This window comes from Puma concolor, chromosome D4, assembly GCF_028749965.1.
Source record: "Puma concolor isolate L17-30 chromosome D4, mPumCon1.1.hap2, whole genome shotgun sequence".
NCBI lineage: Eukaryota > Metazoa > Chordata > Mammalia > Carnivora > Felidae > Puma > Puma concolor.
Window position 1 is genome coordinate 73,758,056 of NC_141679.1, and position 23,558 is coordinate 73,781,613.

At 41.7% G+C, this 23,558-nt stretch overlaps 1 protein-coding gene and 1 non-coding gene across 5 annotated transcripts in view; one reads left to right on the forward strand and one right to left on the reverse strand.

The window, feature by feature from the left end:
• SNX30 (sorting nexin family member 30) overlaps positions 1 to 23,558 on the forward strand; it is a 118,261-nt gene that overhangs the window by 69,251 nt on the left and 25,452 nt on the right. For all 4 annotated transcript variants that reach the window (XM_086683723.1, XM_086683725.1, XM_086683727.1 and 1 more), the window contains exons 4-6: positions 11,070 to 11,228; positions 15,717 to 15,912; positions 17,370 to 17,569. In XM_086683723.1, coding sequence (XP_086539849.1) covers positions 11,070 to 11,228; positions 15,717 to 15,912; positions 17,370 to 17,569 — 555 coding nt within the window. The remainder of the gene's footprint in view (positions 1 to 11,069; positions 11,229 to 15,716; positions 15,913 to 17,369; positions 17,570 to 23,558) is intronic.
• LOC147574999 (U6 spliceosomal RNA) lies at positions 10,687 to 10,791 on the reverse strand. Its single transcript, XR_015243598.1, has one exon. It is a non-coding gene; the product is annotated as a U6 spliceosomal RNA (small nuclear RNA).

Sequence of the window (23,558 nt, forward strand, 5' to 3'; positions counted from 1 at the left end):
GTGGGGGAGGTCAGGGGTTATAAGATGGACAAGGGACCCTGCCTAGAAAGTTTGTTGTCAAATAGAGACCTAGTAGACATGCAACATAACTATTGTTTATATTTTCATTTTTTTAATCTAAAAAACGGGTTTATTAAGATATAATTCCTACACCATACAATTTGCCCATTTAAAATATACAAGTCAAGGGCTTTTAGTATATTTAGTATTAGTATTTAGCATATTTGTATATCAATATTTAATATATTTAGTATACAGAGTTGTGCAACCACTAGCATGATCAACCTTAGAGCCTTTTCATCATCCCAAAAGAAACCTCCCTCTCCTTGCTTGTAACTCCTAAACTTGTCTTTTCCAGCACCTGGCAACCACTAATCTCTCTGTCTCTATAAATTTGTCTATTCTGCACATTTCGTATAAAGTAGAGTCGTACAGTATATCGTCTTTTGTGACTAGATTTTTCTCACTCTGCATAATGTTTTCAAGGCTAATCTGTGTTGAGGGACTTGTCAGGACTTCATTACTTTTTATTTTCGAATAATATTACATTGTATGGACCTGTCACTTTTAGTCTACCTGCTCACATTTGATGGATGTTAGAGTTATTTCCGCTTATTGGCTACTATGAGTAACGTGGCTGTGAACATTCGTGTGCAGGTTTTTGTGTGGTCTCATTTTTCTTGGGTGTATACGTGGGAGTGTCATTGCTGAATCATATGTAACTGTATATTTAATCTTGTAAGAAACTGCCAGGCTGTCTTCCAAAATGGCTGCATCATTTTGCGTTCCCACCAGCAGTGTATGAAGGTTCCAGTTTCTCCACAGCTTCCTCAACACTGTTATTATCTGCCTCTTTGATTATAACCCTCCTAGTAGGTGTGACGTGGTATCTCCTTGTGGTTTCGATTTGCATTTCCCTGACGGCTAATGATGCTGAATGTTTTTTACGTACTTCTTGGCCATTGGTCGTCTTCCCTGGAGAAATATCTTTCAGATCCTTCACCCATTTTAAAATTGGGTTATCTTTTTGTTATTGAGTTGTATTAGTTCTTTATATAATCTGGACACAAATCCCTCATTAGAGATAACAATTTGCAAAAAGTTTTCCTGGTGAATGAGTTGTCTCTTTACTTTCTTTTTTTTTTTTTTTAACTTTTTAAAAATGTTTATTATTTATTTTTGAGAGAGAGAGACAGACAGACAGAGCATGAGCAGGGGAGGGGAGGCGAGAGAGGGAGACACAGAATGCAAAGCAGGCTCCAGGCTCTGAGCTGTCAGCACCAAGCCCGACGTGGGCCTTGAACTCATGAATTGTGAGATCATGACCTGAGCCGAAGTTGGGTGCTTAACTGACTGAGCCACCCAGGTGCCCCTTTCTTTAATTTTCTGATGGTGTCTTTTGGAAGTGCAAAGGTTTTTTATTTATTTATCTGTTTATTCTTTCACTGTTTGTGCTTAAAGGTGTCTTATCTAAGAAATAATCACCTAATCCTAGGTCATGAAGATTTACACCTGTGTTTTCTTTTAAAAATTTTACATGCTAAAATCTTTTTATATGCTAAATGCTTCTAAAATTTTATGTACTAAAAGGTATGTAGCTCATACCTTTTAGTTTTTTATCCATTTTGAGTTCATTTTTGTACAGTAAGTTTTCATGTCTTTAATGAGGCGGAATATCTTCCCATGACTTTATTGGACTTTGGCATTTCTTTTATGACTTGCCTCTTCATTTTATGTTGTTTTTATTGGTTTGTAAAAACTCCATATCTGCAAAGGAAGTTACCCTTCATTTTTGTATATTTAAAAAGCATTTGTTCTGGGGCACCTGGGTTGCTCAGTCAGTTAAGTGTCCGACTTCAGCTCAGATTATGATCCTGCGGTTTGTGAGTTCGAGTCCCACACTGGGCTCTCGTGCAAAGCCCATTTCAGATCCTCTGTCTCCCTCTCTCTCTGCTCTTCACCCTCTCTCTCTCAAAAATAAATAAACATTTAAAATTTTTTATGAAAACATAAAGAAGCATTTGTTTTGATGTGACATGGGAGGACCATACTTTTTTCAGGTGGTGAAAACCACTGTTGTGTTTTTCTGTTTTCTGTTGTTCCAGAACCACTTATGAGTAATCATTCATTTTTATCATTTGTGCATCAGACCAAATCATGCATTAGACTTGCGTGTGCTTGGGCTGCTTCTGATCCTTTGGTTCATCGATCTTTCTAGTCTGGTGCCCCTCCTACACTATCTGAATTATTATGACTTTACAGAACATTTCAACATCTGGTTGTACAGGTCCTCAACTCTGCCTCCACCTGCCAATATACTTGTTTTTAGGGCTTTTCTAGCTGTTTGCACATGTTTTATTTTTCAAGATGAACTTTAGAGTCTTTTGAATTAGTCGGAAAATTTGGGAGAATGAGTTTCTGGGTGTGTGTGTGTATGTGTGTGTGTGTGCGCCAGTTTAAGTCAGCTATGGTTAAAAATGTGTGAGAATTCCTGACCTTTCCAATTCTACTGCTTGTGTTAGGAACATGGAGATCAAGTTCCCATTTTACCTGGGCTTCATTGGGACCATGTGCAGTTGTAAGTGAACAGCCAGCCAGACTGCGGTTCTAGGGAGAAACCCACATTCTTTCATTTTCCTTTCCCCATTGACTGTCCTCAGGCCTGTTTCCAGCCCCTCTGACTCTGAACTTGGCAGCCTCTGGGGCTGTACTGGAGAAACACAGCCCTTTACTTCCTAGGCCAACCTTTCCTTTGCCTGAGTAGAATCACAAGATGGTCAATATTGACTGACTTTTCTCTCAATTCAGTCTTTTCTGCTTTGTGTCTTTAACAAATTCTGGCCTCTTAACAGTACTTTGATATTTTCTAGGGCTGCAGCACACACACATATATAAGTAAATATATATGTGTGCATTTAAGTTTATTGATTTATTTTGAGAGAGAGAGAGAGAGAGAGAACATGCATGCACGCAAGAGGGGGAGGGGCAAGGAGAGGAGAGAGAGAATCAAAGCAGGCTCTGCATTGTCAGCGCAAAGCCCCATGTAGGGCTTGAACTCACGAACCATGAGATCATGACCTGAGCCAAAACCAAGAGTCTGATGCTTAACCAACTGAGCCACCCAGGCTCCCTCTATATATTTTTTTCTTTTTATATTTATTGCTTTATTGCTCTGCAACTTGAAAAGCAGAAATGCTCACATGTTCTTAAAAGGTCAACTTACACCCAGAAGAGTGCTGGATGTGTCTGTCATCTAGTAGTGACAACTTACTGTATTATCTTTATAGTCAGAGTCACAGGAACGTCTTCATTGTAACATGGTTCTTGTTTCCTAGTTTATTTTTTGGCTCAGAAGTTGGTTTTAATACTTCTTTTGCTGGGGGAACAACCAGTTATGACAACAGATAGATCTCATGATTTGATGGGTGCGGATAGATTTTGGAGACGAAGCACAAGCATTTATTAAACTCTGTAGTGTTTCACTGTACTGGGAAATTTAACGTTTGCTTCAATTTTTGTGAAGGAAGCTTTGCTGGAAAGATGCATTCGTATTATATACCCAGTTTGGTAGTGGTAAACTGGTAGGAATTATTAAGAAGAAATTTGTCATGCAGCAACTGTTTTTCTTAATGTGAAATGATCAGTAAAAACTCTAACTTCATTTTCTAGTTGGTTCCTCTTTTTTGTACTTTTAAAAAAGCATATACATACTTTCAGCTTACTTAGTAGGTTAAGTTAATAAGTAGTTGAACATTGGTTGAGGTTTCAAGTAGTTTGAATTAAACCAAGCTTGATGGTGGTTCTTTATGGGGGTAAAGTTTCTTATCTTGATGCTCTTTTATTTATTTGTTTGTTATTTTTTTCTTAGGAGCAGTGTTTTCTGTTTGTTTGATAAGGGTAGGAAAATTAGTTTTCTGTCATGTAGTGGGTGTACTGCTAAGTATTTGTTGAATTGAAATGTGCCATTCATTGCAAATTAATATTTGACGAAGAAGCAATTTAAATGCTGACAAGGGGAAGTTGGACCGTTTCAAGATTGAGCAATTGAAATCTTTGTCCAGATTTCGCACTCCAAAATAGTAGCTTTCCATGACAATCTACAAGAAGCATGCTTTTGTTTCACAGATTATAAGATACTGTCTTATGAATTATTATGAAACATAATACACGTGAAAGTGCTCTACCAAAGTATCAAGTGCTATAAAAATGTAAATGTTTTATAAGATTATACCTTGAAATATTTAATGGGTTATTGTAATGCTTTGCAAATAGGATTTTTTGTAGGTTCAACATGTATGGGCATGTGTAGTTTTTAAAAAATGTCTTCCTTTTGGAAAATGTTAAATATATGAAAGCAGAGTGATTCAGTGCAATGAACCCTCATGTACTCACACCCAGTTTCGGCATTTATCCCCAGTGGCCGATCTTATTTCATCTCTATTCTTACTCCCCCTCACACGCGCGCCAGCTGAGTTTTTTGTTTTTGTTTTTGTTTTTGTTTTTTTAAGTGATTTAAACAACAAAAATGTATTACTTTATAGTTCTGGAGGTCAAAAGTCCAAAACTGGTCTCAGTAGATTAATATCAAGGTGGCAGGTCTGCATTTCCTTTAGAAGCTCCAGGGAGGAGTTTGTTCCTCGCCCTTTCCGGCTTCCAGAGGCTTCCTACATCCCTTGGCTCATGGCCCCTTCCCCCACCTTCAAAGCCAGCAGCACAGCCTCTTCTCTGCTCTCTGACATCTGCTTCCATCACCCCAGCTTATTTTAAAAATTGAGGTAAAATCCATATAACATAAAATTCACCATTTTGTTTGTTTTTTAAACCCTTTTTTCTTTAAAGTTTATTTATTTATTTTGAGAGAGAGAGAGAGCACACATGGGGAAAGGGCAGAGAGAGAGGGAGAGAGAGAGAATCCCAAGCAGGCTCCACACCACCAGTGCAGAGCCCGATGTGGGGCTCGAACGCAAGAACTGTGAGACCATGACCTGAGCCAAAGTCAGACTGAGCCACCCAGGGACCACTTGTTTGTTTTTTTAAAAGTAGGTCCTACGCCCAACACAGAATCCAATGCAGGCTTGAAGTTACAACCCCAAGATCAGGACATGAGCTAAGAACAAGAGTTGGACACTTAACCGACTAAGCCACCCGGGTGCCTCTAAAATTCACCATTTTATTTATTTTTATTTATTTATTATTTGTTTTAATTTTTAGAGAACACACATGACCAGGGGAGAGGGGCAGAGGGAGAGAGAGAGAGAGAGAGAGAGAGAGAGAGAGAGAATCCCAAGCAGACTCCGTGCTCAGTGTGGAGCGCGAGGCGGGCACTATCCTGTGACCCTGGGATCATGACCTGAGCTGAAATCAGGAGTTGGACATTTAACCGACTGAGTCACTCAGGTGCCCCAAAAGTCACCATTTTAAAGTGTGCAACTCAGTGGCTGTTAGTGTATTCAAAGTGTGTTATAATCACCACCGCTATCTAATTCCAGAATATCTTCACCACCTCCAGAAGAATCCCGTACCCGCTAAGCAGTCACTTCTCGTCCCCTTTTCCCCAACCCAACTATTTTGAATCATGCTCCTTGAACATTGATTGTACAAGGTTTTGTTTGAACACTTGCTTTCAGTTATTTGGGCTGCATACCAAGGAGTAGAATTCTGGATCATATACTAGTTTTACGTTTAATTTTTTGAGGAGCCGCCAAGCTGTTTCCCACAGGGGCCGCGCCATTTTACATTCTCACCAACGATGTATGAGGGTTCCAATTTCTCCACTACTTGCTTCCTGTTTTTTCCTGTTTTTTTTTTTTTTTACCCCCCTTTTATAGCCATCCTAGTGGATGTGAAATGGTATACATATCCCAGAGGGTTTTTAAAAAACATTTTGGCCTGAAAGATACGTGGAAGTTCCACCCTTTGGTCCACTTCCCCTTTGCCTTCTGTTCTCAATGTTTAGAAGGTAATAAAAAGAGCTGGCATGCAGACGACATCTACCACGTGCTTGGAGCTTTGTTGAGCTCCTCACTTGCTCAATTACAATCTATAGATGTGCCTGATTTCATCAGCAACCCAGATTCCTCTGCACAAACAAGTCAGAAGGTAGAAGGTGAGGCTGATTGTAGGCATGTGCCCTTTAAGGCTTGAAATAGGAAGAAACAAATTTCTGAAGCCCTGTGCATTTGGGAATAATAATGGTTAGAAGGAAATTTCTGTTTGCAGAAGGATTCACTGCAGGGTTCCTTTAAATAGCACACTTCCCTGATTCATTAAACATAAAGTTCAATGTACTAAATCTGAAGAAGGAATAAGTATTTCAGATTATCTGTTATGTTAAATGAGGCACACCTAGCCACTTATCTGTTCATTAGGCTTTCCTCCCAAGTCCTATTCAGCATAAGCGAACCAGAATGTGTTCAACAGGATTCATGAAATACTAACAGAAAAATATCCACTGGATTTGATAATTAGAAAGTCATCAATCATCTTTAAAAGAGCAGTCTCCGGGGGCACCTGGGTGGCTCAGTCGGTTAAGTGTCCAACTCCTGATTTTGGCTCAGGTCGTGATCTCACAGTTCACGAGATTGAGCCCCATGTTGGGTTCTGTGCTGAAAGGGCAGAACCTGCTTGGGATTCTCTTTCTCCCTCTCTCTCTGGCCCACACAAGCACACTTTTTCTCTCTCAAAATGAATAAATAAACATAAAAAAAAAGGAGTCAGCATTGGATGGGGATAAGGCAGAGAAATGTAGCATTGAAGGCAGAACCAAAGACAGCTTTGTTTTGGGTGGAGGAAGGTTGTGGGTTGAGAAGTCAATGGAAGGAGTGGAAATTAAGATAAATGACTAGGGACACCTGAGTGCCTCAGTTGGTTGAGAATCTGACTCTTGATTTCTACTCAGGTCATGATCTTTTTTTTTTTTTTTTTTAGTTTTTTTTTTTAATGTTTATTTATTTTTGAGACAGAGAGAGACAGAGCATGAATGGGGGAGGGTCAGAGAGAGAGGGAGACACAGAATCTGAAGCAGGCTCCAGGCTCTGAGCTGTCAGCACAGAGCCCGAGGCAGGGCTCGAACTCACAGACCGTGAAATCAGGACCTGAGCCGAAGTCAGAAGCTCAACCAACTGAGCCACCCAGGCGCCCCTACTCAGGTCATGATCTTATTGTTCATGGGTTCGAGCCCCGCCTCAGGCTCCGTGCTGAACATGGAGTCTGCTTAAGATTCTCTCTCTCTCTCCCTCTGCCCCTCTCCCCTGCTCGTGCACTCTTTCTGTCTCTCTCTCAAATTAAAAAAAAAGAGAGAAACAATTCTTTCAAAAAGTTGAATGAGCCCCGAAGGAGAGTGGAGAGGATGTAAGGTCAAGGGGTAGTTGGGTTTATTATTTTTGGGTAGAAAGAGAACGAGCCGTATTTTTGTAGACTCAGGAACAGAGCCAGCCAAGGAGGAAATGTTGAAGATACAGGAAAGAGAAGGTATAATTAATTGATGACAACATAAGCATGATCGTGAAGTAATGGGTCAGAGACACAGATGGAATAGTTAGCTTTGTGGTGGATTGGGGAGGTATGTTGTCCACAGGGACCTGAGAAATGGACGTGAGATGTCTATCTGTGGAGGAAGCAACATGGTTAGGGAATGTTTATGTGATGCCCTTATACCTGGTTCCTACTTCAGAGACATGGTAATCTGCTTAGTGTGAAAGGTTGGGGGTTGAGTGTAGGGTTTAAGGACAATGGCCATCTAAGGGAATGGGGGAAGAACCGATCAAAATAAGGAAGTTATCCTAAAGAACAACCATACCCTATTAAGACAGATTCTCCTGTGCTTTTGCCTAGGCCAGAACACTGGGCTGGATGGTCTGTATATCTGACCCCGTCCTGCATTTCTAATATTCTCCTCAGGCATGAGCTCTACTGGGTGTCCTACTTGGACATCTTATCTCCATGTGGCTCTGTAATTTTATTCTTGACCTGACTCCCCTCTCTTTCTTCATTTCCAAACCTTTCCACTGTGCTCTCTAGAACTCCTGATCTAGTTAAAAGAAGCCCCTCAGTTCATAGCCTCTTCTCTGCATCGCACTCCCACCATCTCAAGATTTCACTGAACATGGCTGCCTCTGAAGATCAGTACTTCCTGAAGCTTCTGCCACTCCGACAACAAAGAACCCCCCTGCCCCCGCCCCCCGCCACTGTTATTGGTGTTCACTCTGTGACAGGAATTGTTTAAAGCACTTTCAGCCTAGTAGCTAATTTAATCCTCATAACAACACCAAGAGGCTGGCACTATTGCTAGTTTTTTTTTTTTTTTTAAACAAAGAAACTGAGGTACCCAGAGATTACAGAACTTGACCGAAGTCAGAAAGCTTGGCAGAGGTGGGATATGAACCCAGGAGGCATGGAACCACAGTCTTTATTTAGGAGTTAAATCATACTGACTTTCCAAAGCCCTTTCAAGTTGAGGGTTTTGGATCCCCTCATATCTCAAGTGCTGCATTCGAGGGGTGTTGATGTTGCCAGTTTCTAAGTCTTTGAAAGGGTTCTAAATCTGGATTGCTTCTTGATTTCCCCACTCCAAACACCTTAGGATTCTGCTTCTTGGGGTTGGTGAAGTCCTGTGTCTGTTTTTGTGTGTATGTGCGTGAACTTGAGGGTTTATTTATTTTTAAAGTTCATTTATTTGTTTTGAGAGAGAGAGACAGAGAGAGAGGGAGAGAGAGAATCCCAAGCAGGCTCCAAATTGTCAATGCAGAGCCTGACATGGGGCTCCAACTCACAAACCGTAAGATCATGGCCTGAGCCGAGATCAAGAGTCAGATGCTTAACTGACTAAGCCACCCAGGTGCCCTGAGGGTTTATAATTTAAAAGAAAAAAAAAACTCTATATGGTCAGAATATGGGGCTGAAGGGGGTTGTGGACGTAAATGCTTGTTCCGGTTTTTCCAAATCCTCACCAACATTGTTCTTTTCTTTGTTTTGCTGTTTTTCCTTCCTTCCCTCCCTTATTATGACCATTCTCATGGGTGTGAAATGGTATCTCACTGTGGTTTTGATTTGTATTTCCCTAATGAATAATGATGTGAGTATCTTTTCAAGTGCTTGTTGGCCATTTGTAGGTCTTCTTTGAAAAAAAATGTCTACCAATCTTTTGCCCAATTTTTAATGCAAACGTTCTTTTAATATTTCATACCCCAAACATTTTCATATTGCACACTAGCAGACATGCAGTCTCCCTGTGACTGCAGTAACAAGAAAGGCCTTTTAATCAAGCATTTAATCAAGCTACTATGGGAATAGGTCAAAGCTCAAAGATCCCTCAGTAGCCAGGTAGGTTTAAATTGCCCACAATATTGGCTCAAAGTAAATATTACAGAGAAATTTGTTTGGGTAAGAGCAACGGAAATTACATTAAAAAATTTTTTTTAACATTTATTTATTTTTTGAGAGAAGGAGAAAGAGACAGAGCATGAGTGGGGGAGGGGCAGAGAGAGAGACAGACAGACAGACAGAATCTGAAGCAGGCTCCAGGCTCTGAGCTGTTAGCACAGAGCCCAATGCAGGGCTCAAACACACAAACTGTGAGATCATTACCTGAGCCGAAGTCAGCCGCTTAACCAACTGAGCTACCCAGGCACCCCAGGAAATTACATTTTTAAGACTTTTCTTTGCTGTGCAGAAGCTTTTTATCTTCATGAGGTCCCAGTAGTTCATTTTTGCTTTTAATTCCCTTGCCTTTGGGGATGTGTCAAGTAAGAAATTGCTGCGGCTGAGGTCAGAGAGGTCTTTTCCTTCTTTCTCCTCTAGGGTTTTGATGGTTTCCTGTCTCACATTCAGGTCCAGCCACTCTGGAAAACAGTGTGGAGGTTCCTCAAAAAATTAAAAATAGACCTACCCTATGACTCAGCAATAGCACTGCTAGGAATTTACCCAAGGGATACAGGAGTGCTGATGCATAGGGGCACTTGTACCCCAATGTTCATAGCAGCACTCTCAACAATAGCCAAAATATGGAAAGAGCCTAAATGTCCATCAACTGATGAATGGATAAAGAAATTGTGGTTTATATACACAATGGAGTTCTACGTGGCAATGAGAAAGAATGAAATATGGCCCTTTGTAGCAACGTGGATGGAACTGGAGAGTGTTATGCTAAGTGACATAAGCCATACAGAGAAAGACAGATACCATGTTTTCACTCTTATGTGGATCCTGAAAAACTTAACAGAAACCCATGGGGCTTAGAGTGGGAGAGAGCCAAAGCATAAGAGACTCTTAAAAACTGAGAACAAACTGAGGGTTGATGGGGGGTGGGAGGGAGGGGAGGGGAGGTGATGGGTATTGAAGAGGGCACCTTTTGGGATGAGCACTGGGTGTTGTATGGAAACCAATTTGACAATAAATTTCATATATTAAAAAAAAAAAAAAAAGAAGAACTTTCAAGCATACACCTACACAAAAGATTGGCTTAGAAAAGGTATTTTTTAGCTACAAGGGTTTGCCTAATGTACTTATTTCACATTCATCAAGTTCTTTTACCCCTTGAACTGGGAATAGAATCGAAATATATTTAATTAAAATAATATATTTAAATATATTTAAATAAATTCTTGTGTGATTGATATTGTCTGCCTTCGCTCCTTAGACCATCTTTCCGGCCCCGACTCTCTTGTCGTACCCCCTGTGTGTTAAGCAATGTGTAGATAGCCATACTATCGGGTTTACTGTCATCCTAGTGCAAAGGCCATGCTAACCTCTGTATTGTTCCAATTTTAGGGTACGTGCTGCTGAAGCGAGCATGACTGGATTTACTGGATAAATATTGACTGACTGTTTGCTGTATTCCAGGGACTATTCTCTAGCATTTTACTTCTTGAGTTCTAAAACTGAGAAGGATAGTTGTGATTTACTACATCTCTGTGTTTCAGAAATGTTTCTGTTGATGCCTACCTAAAGAGCCAACTGAATAAGGAATATGTTCTTGGACAAATGAGTCCCAAGAATTATTTGCTAGCCTGTGGTTTTTCTTTCCACGGTCTTATCAATTACTCTGAATATTTTTCTTCCTGTCTTCATAGCCGCTTCCTGAGAAGTTTGTGGTGAAGGGTGTTGTAGATCGTTTTTCGGAAGAGTTTGTGGAGACCAGAAGAAAAGCTTTGGATAAATTCCTAAAAAGAATTACAGATCATCCTGTGCTCTCTTTCAATGAACACTTTAATGTTTTCCTTACTGCTAAGGTAAGAACAGAATTTTTCATATTCCTCCCCCAAATTAGCATTCTTCGGGCTCTTTTTTTTTTTTTTCTTGAGTTTATTTATTTTGAGAGAGAGAGAGAGAGAGAGAGAGAGAGCATGCAGAAGAGGGGGTGGGGCAGGGGGAGAAGGAGAGAGAGAATCCCAAGTAGGCCTCACACCATCAGCACAGAGCCCGATACCGGGCTTGATCTCCAGAACCATGAGATCATGACCTGAGCCGAAGTCAAGAGTCAGATGCGTAACTGACTGAGTCTCCTAGGTGCCCATCTTTGGGCTCTTTCTTAAAAGCTGCTTTGCTCTCTCACAAACCACCTTTGGGAATGGGCCACTATAGTGGATGTCATCAAATTCCTCTATGTTTTTGGTGTCCATTTGCATCATCCTGGTTTCCATGTTAGAATTCAGGAGAAACACCCCCACTGCAGCAGAGAGGAAGTATTTTCACTTGCCTAAACAAAGATAAGTGTTTCCTTGAATTCTTCTTGGCATTTCAATAGGTGAGGCCATTCTGACCAACAAGTGGGCCCTGAGGGAAAGAACATCTAATGAGTGTTTGATAAAGATGTTCTTCACAGGAACCCTGTGAGAGGTTACTCAACCTCTCATTCTACTGATAAGGAAACTGAAGTTCAGGGAATTGGTACATATTCAAGTGGCATCACTTGGGATTTAAAATTAGGTCTTTAAGGCCCCAGAGGCCGAACTTCCGCTCTAAATCAGACTGCCTGACAAAGACTAGTTCAGTGTTGCTTGCCCACAGCCAAATTCCTATTGGGTGGGCATTTTCCAAGCATTTGCCAGAGAAACATTTGGGTCCCACGTAGTTGCCGGTTTCTGTGTGTTCACACCCAGGTTGGTCATTCACTGGCTTCTCTGTGCACTTCCGGTTGGCGGAACTGGCAGGAAGTCTGACACACTCTGCCCTCAATGTCTACAGAAATGGGATCTCAGGCTCACACTCTCATGCCAGCTCCTCGCGGCCCCATCTGTTTACTTTCGTGAATCATATTCCCAAACTCAGGCCACAGGTAGTTTGTTTCATGTTGGCAAGGGTGTTGAGGCTCCGGGATTCCCAGTTTTCTTTCTCAAAATGGCAAAATTGAGAAATATTTTAAAGTCAGTCAATTTTAAAGATTTTAGAGAGGGTGCCATTCTCCAGACAATGGAAACCACATGACAAAGTCCTTTAGTATTTTTTTTTTAAACCTCAGTTGACATTTTTTCGCCTCATTGATGACATGCCCATTCATCTTCTCTTTTTTCCCAGAGGCCTGTCCCCCACCGCCCATGTCAAACCCATGTTCTGTTTCAAAATAAGTATTTCCTGGTGAACAGATCCTCGAATATAGTTCTTTCAGCTCATATGCAGAGTGAAATCCATCCTGTTCTCCACACATGCAGCTCAGTGCCTCACCCACGTATCAGGTCGTTGTTCAGGCAGGCCTCAGTCTTGGTCATCTTTACTGAACAGAGAGACAATGGGAGAGAGTGCACGGACCGTGGGTCGTTAGGAATCTATGTGAAAAATAAAGTGGAAAGATTTGCGTGTGGTGGATGGTATTCAGTATGAAAGGTGATGTAAAAAAAAAAAAAGTCCTTCAGCGTCTTAATCAAAATCCAACTTCACGCGAGCGAATGCAGACAGAGCATTGGCTCTAAAACAACCAATTCTAACCCTCATTCAGTTCTACTTGTTGAATTAAATGTACCAAATACCCCCATCTTTTCTTTTCTTTCTTTTTGATTGTGGTAAAATACATCTAAAATTTACCACCCTAACCATTTTAAAAAATGCACATTTCAGTGGCGTTAAGTATATTCACACACTTACACGACTATTCATCTTGTGAGCCTGAAACAGTGTACTGCACTGTGTGACAGGAAACTACAGTGACTCCCCATCTCCCCCTCTGTTGTCTCCACCTTTTAACACACCTTGAAAACCTTTGTCTTGGGGCGCCTGGGTGGCGCAGTCGGTTAAGCGTCCGACTTCAGCCAGGTCACGATCTCGCGGTCCGGGAGTTCGAGCCCCGCGTCAGGCTCTGGGCTGATGGCTCAGAGCCTGGAGCCTGTTTCCGATTCTGTGTCTCCCTCTCTCTCTGCCCCTCCCCCGTTCATGCTCTGTCTCTCTCTCTGTCCCAAATAAATAAATAAACGTTGAAAAAAAAAATTAAAAAAAAAAAAAAAGAAAACCTTTGTCTTGTTTTTTTGTTTTTTGGTTTTTTTTTTATAATTTGTCGTCAAGTTAGCTAACATGCGTTGTATACAGTGTGCCCTTGCTTTTGGAGGTAGATTCTCGTGACTCATCGCTTACCTACAACACCCAGTGCTCATCCCAACAAGTGCCCTCCTCCCTTGGTCTTGTTCTTAGGCAAACCCTTTACATGTTCTGTCACAGCGAAGGAAGAGGTATTCCTCTTTCTTGGGATGACCCGATCTTGTCGCAAACCGGAAGTGTCATTACAAAGAAGCCAGTAATGAGGGGCGCCTGGGTGGTGCAGTCGGTTAAGCGTCCGACTTCAGCCAGGTCACGATCTCGCGGTCTGTGAGTTCGAGCCCCGCGTCAGGCTCTGGGCTGATGGCTCAGAGCCTGGAGCCTGTTTCCGATTCTGTGTCTCCCTCTCTCTCTGCCCCTCGCCCGTTCATGCTCTGTCTCTCTCTGTCCCAAAAATAAATAAACGTTGAAAAAAAAAATTAAAAAAAAAAAAAACAAAAAAACAAAGAAGCCAGTAATGCTCGGAGAGGGTAGGGGAGATGCTCAGTATCAAGCGTGTTCGAATAAGTATTTTTCATCTTTGGCAGAAGGCGTGCAGCAGTCAGGTGCTACTAAATAGCTTCATTCTATTTATGAATTGACTTGGTTAACTGGGGGTTCTCTTTTAAGCCTCTACTTGAAATAGAGCTTCTGCAGTCCACCAAGCCCTTTTGGATCTAGCCCCACTCCAAAAAATATTGTAGAAGCAATGCCAAGAACTGCCAGGCTTCAGTTACAATCTTGTGAAAACCTGGTGTCTACAGGGATGTTTTTCGTCTAGAGTATCTGAGGTTGGAAGGGGAGATGCAGTCTTTAGAAGAACATTCTCTCAGGTAGCCTGACTTCAAAAGGAAGAGGAGAGACTGGACAGGGGTGTGTGGAGGAGGAAATTGCTGCCTTTTTGAAGATGGGTGAGCCCTGGCGTATTTTACAGACTCAAGGATTAGAAGTTGAAGATACAAACAGGAGAGGGAGTGGCCGATGGGGCGGGAGCCTTGCTTGTGGGCGAAGTCTAGCTAGGGAAGAGTGGGATCAAGAGCAAAAGTGAAGGCTTTGGCTGCATAAAGAAGAAGGAGCAGACTATACTTCAGACACTTATGAAGATCGGAATCTGTGATTGTGTGTGATTGTGTGTTGTCACATGGGAGGACAGCTGTGTTAACCGCTATTCCCTGGTCTCTGCTCTATCCCTAAATCAGACGAGGTGACCAGAAAGCAATGGCCTTGTGCTATGTTCCCTTATCTCCCTGTAGACATGCCCTACTAGGACTGGGAATTACTTTTCTGTTTGTATTGAGGGTGGATATAAGGAACAGACATCTGATCTTCTGTAAAACCATTAAAAAAATTTTTTTTAGAGAGTGAGCACCTGCACACACAAGTGAGGGAGGGCTGGGGTGGGAAGAGAGAGCAAGGGGGGAGGGAGAGAGAGAGAGAGAATGAATCTTAAACAGGCTCCATGCTCATCATGACCCTGCGATCATGACCTAAGCCAAAACCAAGAGTTGGATGCTCAACCGAGTGAGCCATTAGGTGCCCCATGAAACCATTTTTGAAGGCATGACATAGAACAATCTGGAGATGCTACAGATTCCTCTTGGAGTTTGATGATAGGAAGTTTATTTGACCTGATAGATTAATATGCTCTTTAAATTTAGATACAGTAGATTATGTAGCTCAATGTATTTCCCGTTTTGCCCTAAAATGTTTTGTTGTTTACAACATCGATCCTTGGCTTGGATTTTCTTGCACTGCTTTTTCTGTCGCTGTTTCCTGCGCTCACCCTCTTCTCCCTCCTTTCTTTATATGGCTTTGATTGAGATATAAATAAATGAATGGAATGAATTTCAGCTCTAGAATTTTGTTCCTAAAGATGACTTAGGATATTTTGTATGGGAGAAAGAGACTTCATCTTTGAGTTCGTTGTCTTCTTCGTCTTCATCTTCTTCTGTCAGGGACATTAAAAGAATCGTGTTAGAAACAGTGTTGAGTTTGAAGGACAGCATGCTCAGGTGCGCTGCTGAAAGCACACACCTGTGTGCTTGGTGTTTCCAATGGCAAGGGGAGGAGTACTGCTATGTACGTGGTCAGTCCTCTAACTCGGGTCCTTGTTTCCGGAGTCTTCCACGTCCAAGAAGAAACCACCTAAAGGAGTTGGTTCACCGAATCCTGGCTGTGGGAGTGACTGAGTTTGTCTGTTAACATGTCACCCTTAGGACCTGAACGCCTACAAGAGGCAGGGGATGGCATTGCTGTCTAGAGTGGGCGAGTCCGTCAAGCACGTCACCGGAGGCTACAAGCTGAGGAGTCGACCTCTGGAGTTTGCAGCCATAGGCGACTACTTAGATACCTTTGCACTCAAACTGGGAACCATTGATCGAATAGCCCAGCGGATCATCAAAGAAGAAATAGGTGAGCCCTTTGTCGAGATCTTGGTCGTGCCCAGGGTGCGTGTGCGCATTCGTGTGTGCTCAGCAGAATCAAACTGCAGAAATACTGGCACGACAGAACGAGGCCGTGCTTCACTTCTAAAACTAATAAATAAATACAGGGAGCAGAGGAGGTCGTTGTGACCAGACTATAATTTTGCGCTCCATCCTTTGCCCTGCTCTTCAGCCTTGTGTTTGCTTTCGTGGCAAACAGCCACTTCTGAGCTTCCAGGCTTTTCCATGACTCTCTTTCTCTCTCAACTTTAGCTTTAAAAGCGGAGACATTGACTCAACTTCCCTTCATTCATAGGAATGATAATTTAAAAAGCAAAACTTTGGTACCTTTTCTGCCAGAAAGATGGTTCAAAAGGACAGCCTCGAGACCTGTGTTTGCCAAAGTTATGATCCTCATGAGCCTTCAACTTGAAATTGACTCACCTGCCCTACCCCTGCTTCATTTCAGACCCACTCTTCCTGACCTGGGGACTTGTCAGACCTTTCTTTAACCTACCAAGTTGTTACCACCACTTTCTCCCCAGCCCTCTTGTGGTCACCTGCTTCTCTGTATCCCAGAATGTTAGGACCTTTTGTCTTCTCACACATGTGGAGGCCAGAGAGATCAGACCAGTGTTGACAATCATGCTGGCCCAAGATCTGACACATATTGAAAAGAATTCTCCAGCAGCAGCCATCCACTGGTTACTAAAAAATGGCAACGTTTTGCTTTAAAGGCAAGAATCCTGGTGACAAATGATGGGCTAGATTTTCTTTCTGAGAGTAAATAAATTGACATTTCCCCTTGTTCCCTGTACTTTCATTATCCTCTACCCACTGGTGGTATTATGGCCTGCAGGTGCTAGAGATAGCTTTTGGTACCATCCACATCTAAGGAGCATGTGGAATAAATTCTGATGGGACCAAGGTGTTGGGGTTACCTCTGAGTGAGAGTAATTCTGCCTACGTGAGACCACATCCATATCAAAATACTTCCTAAAATCCCATTATTTTTCCATTGTGACTGGTTTTTCTTTCCTTTAAAAACATCCCCCTAAACCTATGTGAAACTCTGTCCCCATTGTTGCTAAAAATCTGTCTTCACTCTATGAGTAGGTGAGTGGTTATTTTTGAAGATAGTTGGTGGATGTAGCTCCTACCACTTCCCCCAGAAAGCACTGTGGTCCCCATTATCCAGAGTCATGGCATTCCCATTATGGGGTAAAGTCAGGTGATGTTATGATATTAACTATAAGATGGGTGTTTAGAGATTAAAAAAATTATAAACGATGTTGTGTTTAAAGGAGAGCACATTCAGGTCAGTGAATGGCCAAGGAAATACATCTGACTATAGGGAGTTCTTGTTACTGAGTCAGTAATACCAGTGATACCAGTGATTGTCTTAATTACCAGCCAAGGCTTAATTAGTTTCTTTTTCCCCTTCAGAGTACCTTGTAGAGCTGAGAGAATACGGGCCTGTGTACTCCACGTGGAGTGCGTTAGAAGGGGAGCTAGCTGAGCCCCTGGAGGGCGTTTCAGCTTGCATTGGCAACTGCTCAACGGCCTTGGAAGAGCTAACGGATGACATGACAGAAGACTTTCTACCTGTGCTCAGGGAATATATTTTATACTCTGACTCTATGAAGGTAAGCATGCTCACTTCTCGTGCACTTAAGTAAGTTCCTTGTTTTAGTCATTTTCAAAAAGTAACTATTGCCTATTCACATGTAGTGTAGTTTTCCTTCTTCATGGGTGGGTAGGATCACACATACGGACTGACCTCATAGACATATAAATAGAACTCGTGGCGAAACAAGGATGTGAATTAAATGAAGGAAAAGAGTGTGAAAGAAACTCTTAATGTTCTCTGAGAGTTCGTGGAGGTATAACATCTACTAAACAAGAACAGGATGCTATGGAAAAAGAATAATTGGATAATTAGAGCTCTTGGAAACTAAAATCTGACTTGCTGAGATGCAATTGAGGAGTAAAGTCGAAAAATGAGGTTGAGGAAATCTTGGAAAGTAAAATAAGGAAACCAAGTAGTTGGAAAGTAGAACAAAAATGTGAAAATACTGAAAATATGAAAGAGTAAGAGACATAGAGGATTAATCTCAGAGGTTCAACATTTATCTGAGAAGAAATCCTAACTGGGAGAACAGAGAAGGCTGATGGAAGGGAATTATGAAAGAAATAATACAAGAAGATCTTCCAAAGCTGAAGGATGTGAGTTTTCAGATTAAAAGGGCATGCTGTTAAAAAAAAAATTAAAAAAAAAAAAAAGGCGGGGCGGGGGGCACCTGGGTGGCTCAGTTGGTTGAGGGTCTGATCTTAGCTCAGGTCATGATCTTGCGGTTGTGAGTTTGAGCCCCGTGTCGGGCTCTGTGCTGACAGCTCAGAGCCTGGAGCCTGCTTCAGATTCTGTGTCTCCTTCTCTCTCTGCCCATCCCCCATTTGTGTTCTGTCTCTCCCTGTCTCTCAAAAATAAATAAATGTAAAAAAAAAAAAAAAAAATTAAAAAAAAAAGGGGCATGCTGATTGCCCAGCAAAAGAAATGAAAAATGAGCCAACCCACAGCATATCACTACAAAATTTTAGAATGAAAGTTATAAGATTTTAGAAGATTTTAAAGAAAAAGGGAGGGGGGATGATGTACAAATGGAATAAGAATCAGAATGGCTTTGATCTAACAGTAAGGGATGAGAAAAGACAGAGGAGCTGTGAGGACAAATGATTTCCAACCTCAAATTCTCCATGCAAAATAAGGATGGGGTCAGATGCTTTAATGCCTACCCTAGTAACTACTCCAGCCTGCACTTAAACCAGTTTGAGAGCATAGTTACAGGGACTCTTACAGTGTGGCATCAGTTAGACAAAAGGGTCAGGCTTCCTGACCAACAGAAAAGGACATGTGGCTGGCTCTGTGTTGAACATCCCAAGTAGCCTCCTACCTCCTTCCCAATGGAGACCTCTGGTTTATTGATCTGTCTTTGGGACAGATCTAGGACACCCCTTTAAGAGATGATTGACAAGAATCTCTTGAGAGAAACTCATCAGGCAACTTTGGGTTGTAAAAATGGAAACCCAGAAAGATCATGGCAATATGAAAGTATTCTATACCTTAAGAAGAGGAGTAAAAGGTAATGAATCAAATAGTTTTAAAATTTTAAAAAAAAAAAACCCTTATTATGGAAAATTTCAAGCACATATATAGAAGCAAAGAGAATAGTATGACAGACTCCCATATACCCATTACCCACATTCCATTTTGTTTCATCAGGTCTGAACCTTTTAAGGCTCTTGAGACATGTTACATTGTGGACAATGGAGCCCATTCCTGCTAGAATGACTCACTGTCTCTTGTATACTCTCTATAAAACTGCTAATGAAACAAACACTTTAATTAAAAAGACAAGATTGGGTCTGGCTCTCACAGTGGGCAGGGAAATGATATGAATTTCCTTATCAGTAAGGTGGAAATGACGGTAGCTGTGGTGATGATAAGGATAAAACTCACATGTGAGGTCATTAGCCTGAGGCAGTTTTGTTGGTAATTATCGGAACTGAGGCTGAAAACCACAGCTCTTGACTCCATGAATTTCCTACACATTTTTCTCTATTGCGTTTTTTCTACTGAGACCCTCACATTGCATAGTTAATTCTAACTTTCATTATAACTTCCAGTTATAAGTAATAAATAAGTCATGGGATGTCATGCAGAGCATGGTGACCGTCGTCAATAATACGGTATTGTGTATTTGAAAGTTGCCAGGAGAGTGGATCTTAAAGTTCTTATCAAAGACAAATTTAGAGCCATCTGTGGTGATGGATATTAACTAGTCTTATGTGGGGAACATTCACAGTATATACAAATATCCAATCATTATGCTGGACACTTGGAACTTATATGATGTTGTATGTCAATTATATCTCAAAAAAAAAAAAAAAAAAAAAGACATCCTGACTTGCTTAAAATGAGCCAGAATATTTTGCTTTACTTGTAAAGTTAATAGTATCTGTTTTTGTAAACAAAAATAAAATTTTACAATCCCTGGGGTATCTTTGAATTTGTCTTTTATATAGACACATCCTCCATCAAAAATCCTCCCTTAACCTTGCTCGACTGAAAATCTGATGCATACACAGTCCTGGGATATTACAATACAGATTACTTTGTTCTTGCACTTGGCAAGTATGTTAGTACTTAATATATATTTGTACTTGAAGTAGGATTTCATGTTTGTCATTTAGCACAGGTTTATCTGGCGTCTTTATTAGAATATAATTATATAGTGAGATACAAGCTTATGTGAGTAACTGAAGTTCTACATCAAAGAAACACTTGTTTGTTTGCTCTCTTTCTTCACCCCGTGTATGAGGCATATGTATTGAGTTTCTTATTCACTGAGCCTGAAAACATATAATCAGGTTACTCAGGCTGGGAGAATGGGAGTGTATACAGTGTTTTTTGGGAAGGGCAGAGGAAGGAGGAAGTGTTGACTGGAGGTCTCTGAAACCTTAGCTCTGTCCCGTCGGTGAGCCGAGCTAAGCCCGGTTATAAAGAGACAAGGTCACCTGCTCCCTTTTTTCCAACAGGAAAAGGTCTCTGCAGAGTGGTCTGGGTAAGACAGGAGTCACTTGATGACAATGCCACGACTACATGGGTCCATGACCTCCAGCATTTTCTCCATGTAGGGCTAGACCAACACTCAACTATTTCAAATTCCTAAGGATTGTCAAGATTCATGTGGCCAAGTCTAAGGACATTGGGAGAAGGGAATAAGTGTCTTAAGTGGCTCCCTTGCGTTTGTCTCATGATATTGCTGCTCTTCAAGAATTCTTAGCTTGATTTTTTTTAAGTTTATTTAGTTTTGAAAAAGAGAGTGCCAGCAAGCTGAGGGAGGGGCAGGGAGACAGGGAGAGAGAGAATCGTGAGCAGGCTCTGTGCCGTCAGTGCAGAGTCCAATGCACAGCCTGAACTCACAAACCGTGAGGTCATCACCTGAGCCCAAGTCAAGAGTTGGATGCTTAACCGATTGAGCCACCCAGACACCCCTCTTGGCTGAGTTTTATTCCTCTAGAGAGTTATATGATTCCATTTCCAAACTAACTTTGTGATTTTGGAGGTAAGTGGGATAGATTTTGCTATTCGACATGAAAACTAAACGTGCAGTAGAGAGCTTGCTGGAGGCCTGGCTGCGATGTGTTTGGTATCAACGACTGGATGTTTTTCAGGACTGAGACCATCCTTCCAGTTTTGTTTTGGCGGGGAGGTCTTGGTGTGTTGATGTTTCATCAGTCTGTTTCTCTATGATGGTCTTGAGTGGATCAAAGTGAGAATTCGTCCTCATCATTTGGAGTCAGGGGCCTGGGCCGTAGGAATTTGAAGTACATGTGGGTCAGCTGATTCCCACATGAAGAAAATGTTGGAGATCATTGAGGCTCTCCTAATGGGGCTAAGGTGAAGGCTCCTCTCTGAGTTTGAAAAGGTCTCTGGGATCATCTTGTCTCTCTTGTTTACCTTATAAATGAAGGAATAGAGCCCCACTGATAAATCTTTACTCTGTTCCATGGCCACAGTTCTCAAGAACAGTCACCTGGTATCTGTGTCTTTACTATTGGCCAAGAAGCAAACCAGATCAGTTCCAGCTTTTCAAGGCTGAGTCTCAAATTGTCTCTCTTTAAATGCATTTGTGGCTGGGTATGTTCTGTTCCATTTGGAGGTAGAAAGAAAGCACAGAAAAGGTGGGGTTGTTATCAGGCCCTGTGGAACAGATGAACAATGTTCAGTGAACAATGAGGACAGCTTGTACTAGAAGGATGGTTGAAGTCATGTATTTCAAGGATGCTGAGGAGAGAGAGTGAACGATGTGTAAGAGGGAGGCGTACCAAAGTTACCCTCAGGTCCAAGACTCAAGTTAAACACCCTGAAGATATGTGCAGGTGAGCCCTTATATGGGATTTCACATCCTATAGACTGTGTGTAAAACATAATTAGGATAGTGATAGACTGGAAGAGAACATCTTAGAGTCCTTACCAAATTTTGGGCAGTACCTTTTGAATACTGGCATCCTTATGACCAGGACATGGGTAGGAGAAGCTTTAAGAAGGTTAGGGTAGAACTGTCTTCTTTCCCACTGCTTTATTCATAGAAAAGTGGTCAGAAAATGTTTAATTGAATTTGACATGTCAGTTTGGAGCATTAATAATTATATAACGATTGTATGTCGCATATCTTGTTATTTTTAAAAAATGGGTTTATCTACAACTCAAAGAGCATGCTTATCTCAGAGGTCTTGCTGAGTGACAAGGGTAGGGTGAGGGTCAGAAGAGGATGGTAAGGAACAGACACATGGAGGAGGTGGCCTCGGTTGCAGACTTGAATCAACACATAGGAGTTAGCTGGACAAGGACCAGAGAATTGACCATTTTAGGCAGAAGGAGTAGCTGGTACAAAGGTCCTAAAGCAGAAATGACCTTGGTGGTCTTTGCAGACCAGAAAGCCCGGTGTGAGTGGAGTCCAGTGAGCAAGGGAGCAAGTGGGAGGAGGCAAGGTCAAAGAGATAGGTAGGGGCCAGGACATGTATAGTAGTGTCTTCTTAAAGGCCATGGTTGGCAAGAGTCTGGATTTTAATCTTAGGAACAAAAGGGAAGGCATTTGGATTTATGCGGGGGAATGACAGGATACAATTTTTATTTTAAGCAGACAGCTAGTGCTACAATGTGGAGAATGGGTTGTAGGGAATGATAGTGGAGGCAAGGAGACATTCAGGAGACCGTCACAGGGAGCCATGTGGCAGATAACCATGGTGGTAGAGCTTGGGCTACAGTGGTGGCTTTGGGTAGATTTTGAATGAAGGGCCAACCAGACTTGCTGCTATATTAATGTGAAGTAAGAAAAGGAAGGGTTGATGATGACCTCTAGGTTTTTGGCTTTAGCGACTGGGTGGACAGTGGTTCCCGTTCATTGGGATGGGGAAGTTCGGGGCAGAACAGATTGGGCAGTTGGGAATCAAGTTGTTTTGGCCATATTGAGTGCAAAACTGCCTATTAGTCATTAAAGTAGAGATGTCATGGCAATTGGTTATGAATTTAATTCAGAGTGAGAATAGAAATTTGGGAGTCATTTGCGAATAGATGGTGTTTAAATCCATGGGAGGGGAGTAGACCATCTAGTGAGATGAGCTCCATGTGAATAGTCTAGGTCTGGCCCTGAGGCATGACAATATTTAGTGGCCCAGTACCTAATTATGAGGAGGAACAAGTGGAAAAGGAGACTCAGAGGATTGGTAGGGTAGTAGAAGAAAAAAAGTAGAGGAAGCCAAGAGAAAAGTTTTTAGGAGGATCATGATCAATAGTGACCATTGTATTCAATAATATGGGGGTCATTGGTGATCATGATTAGAGTTGTGAGATGTAGATGCAGAAGTCTGGTTTGTTTTTTTTTTTGTTGTTTTTTTGTTTTTTTGTTTTTTTCAACGTTTATTTATTTTTGGGACAGAGAGAGACAGAGCATGAACAGGGGAGGGGCAGAGAGAGAGAGGGAGACACAGAATCGGAAACAGGCTCCAGGCTCTGAGCCATCAGCCCAGAGCCCGACGCGGGGCTCGAACTCACGGAGCGCGAGATCGTGA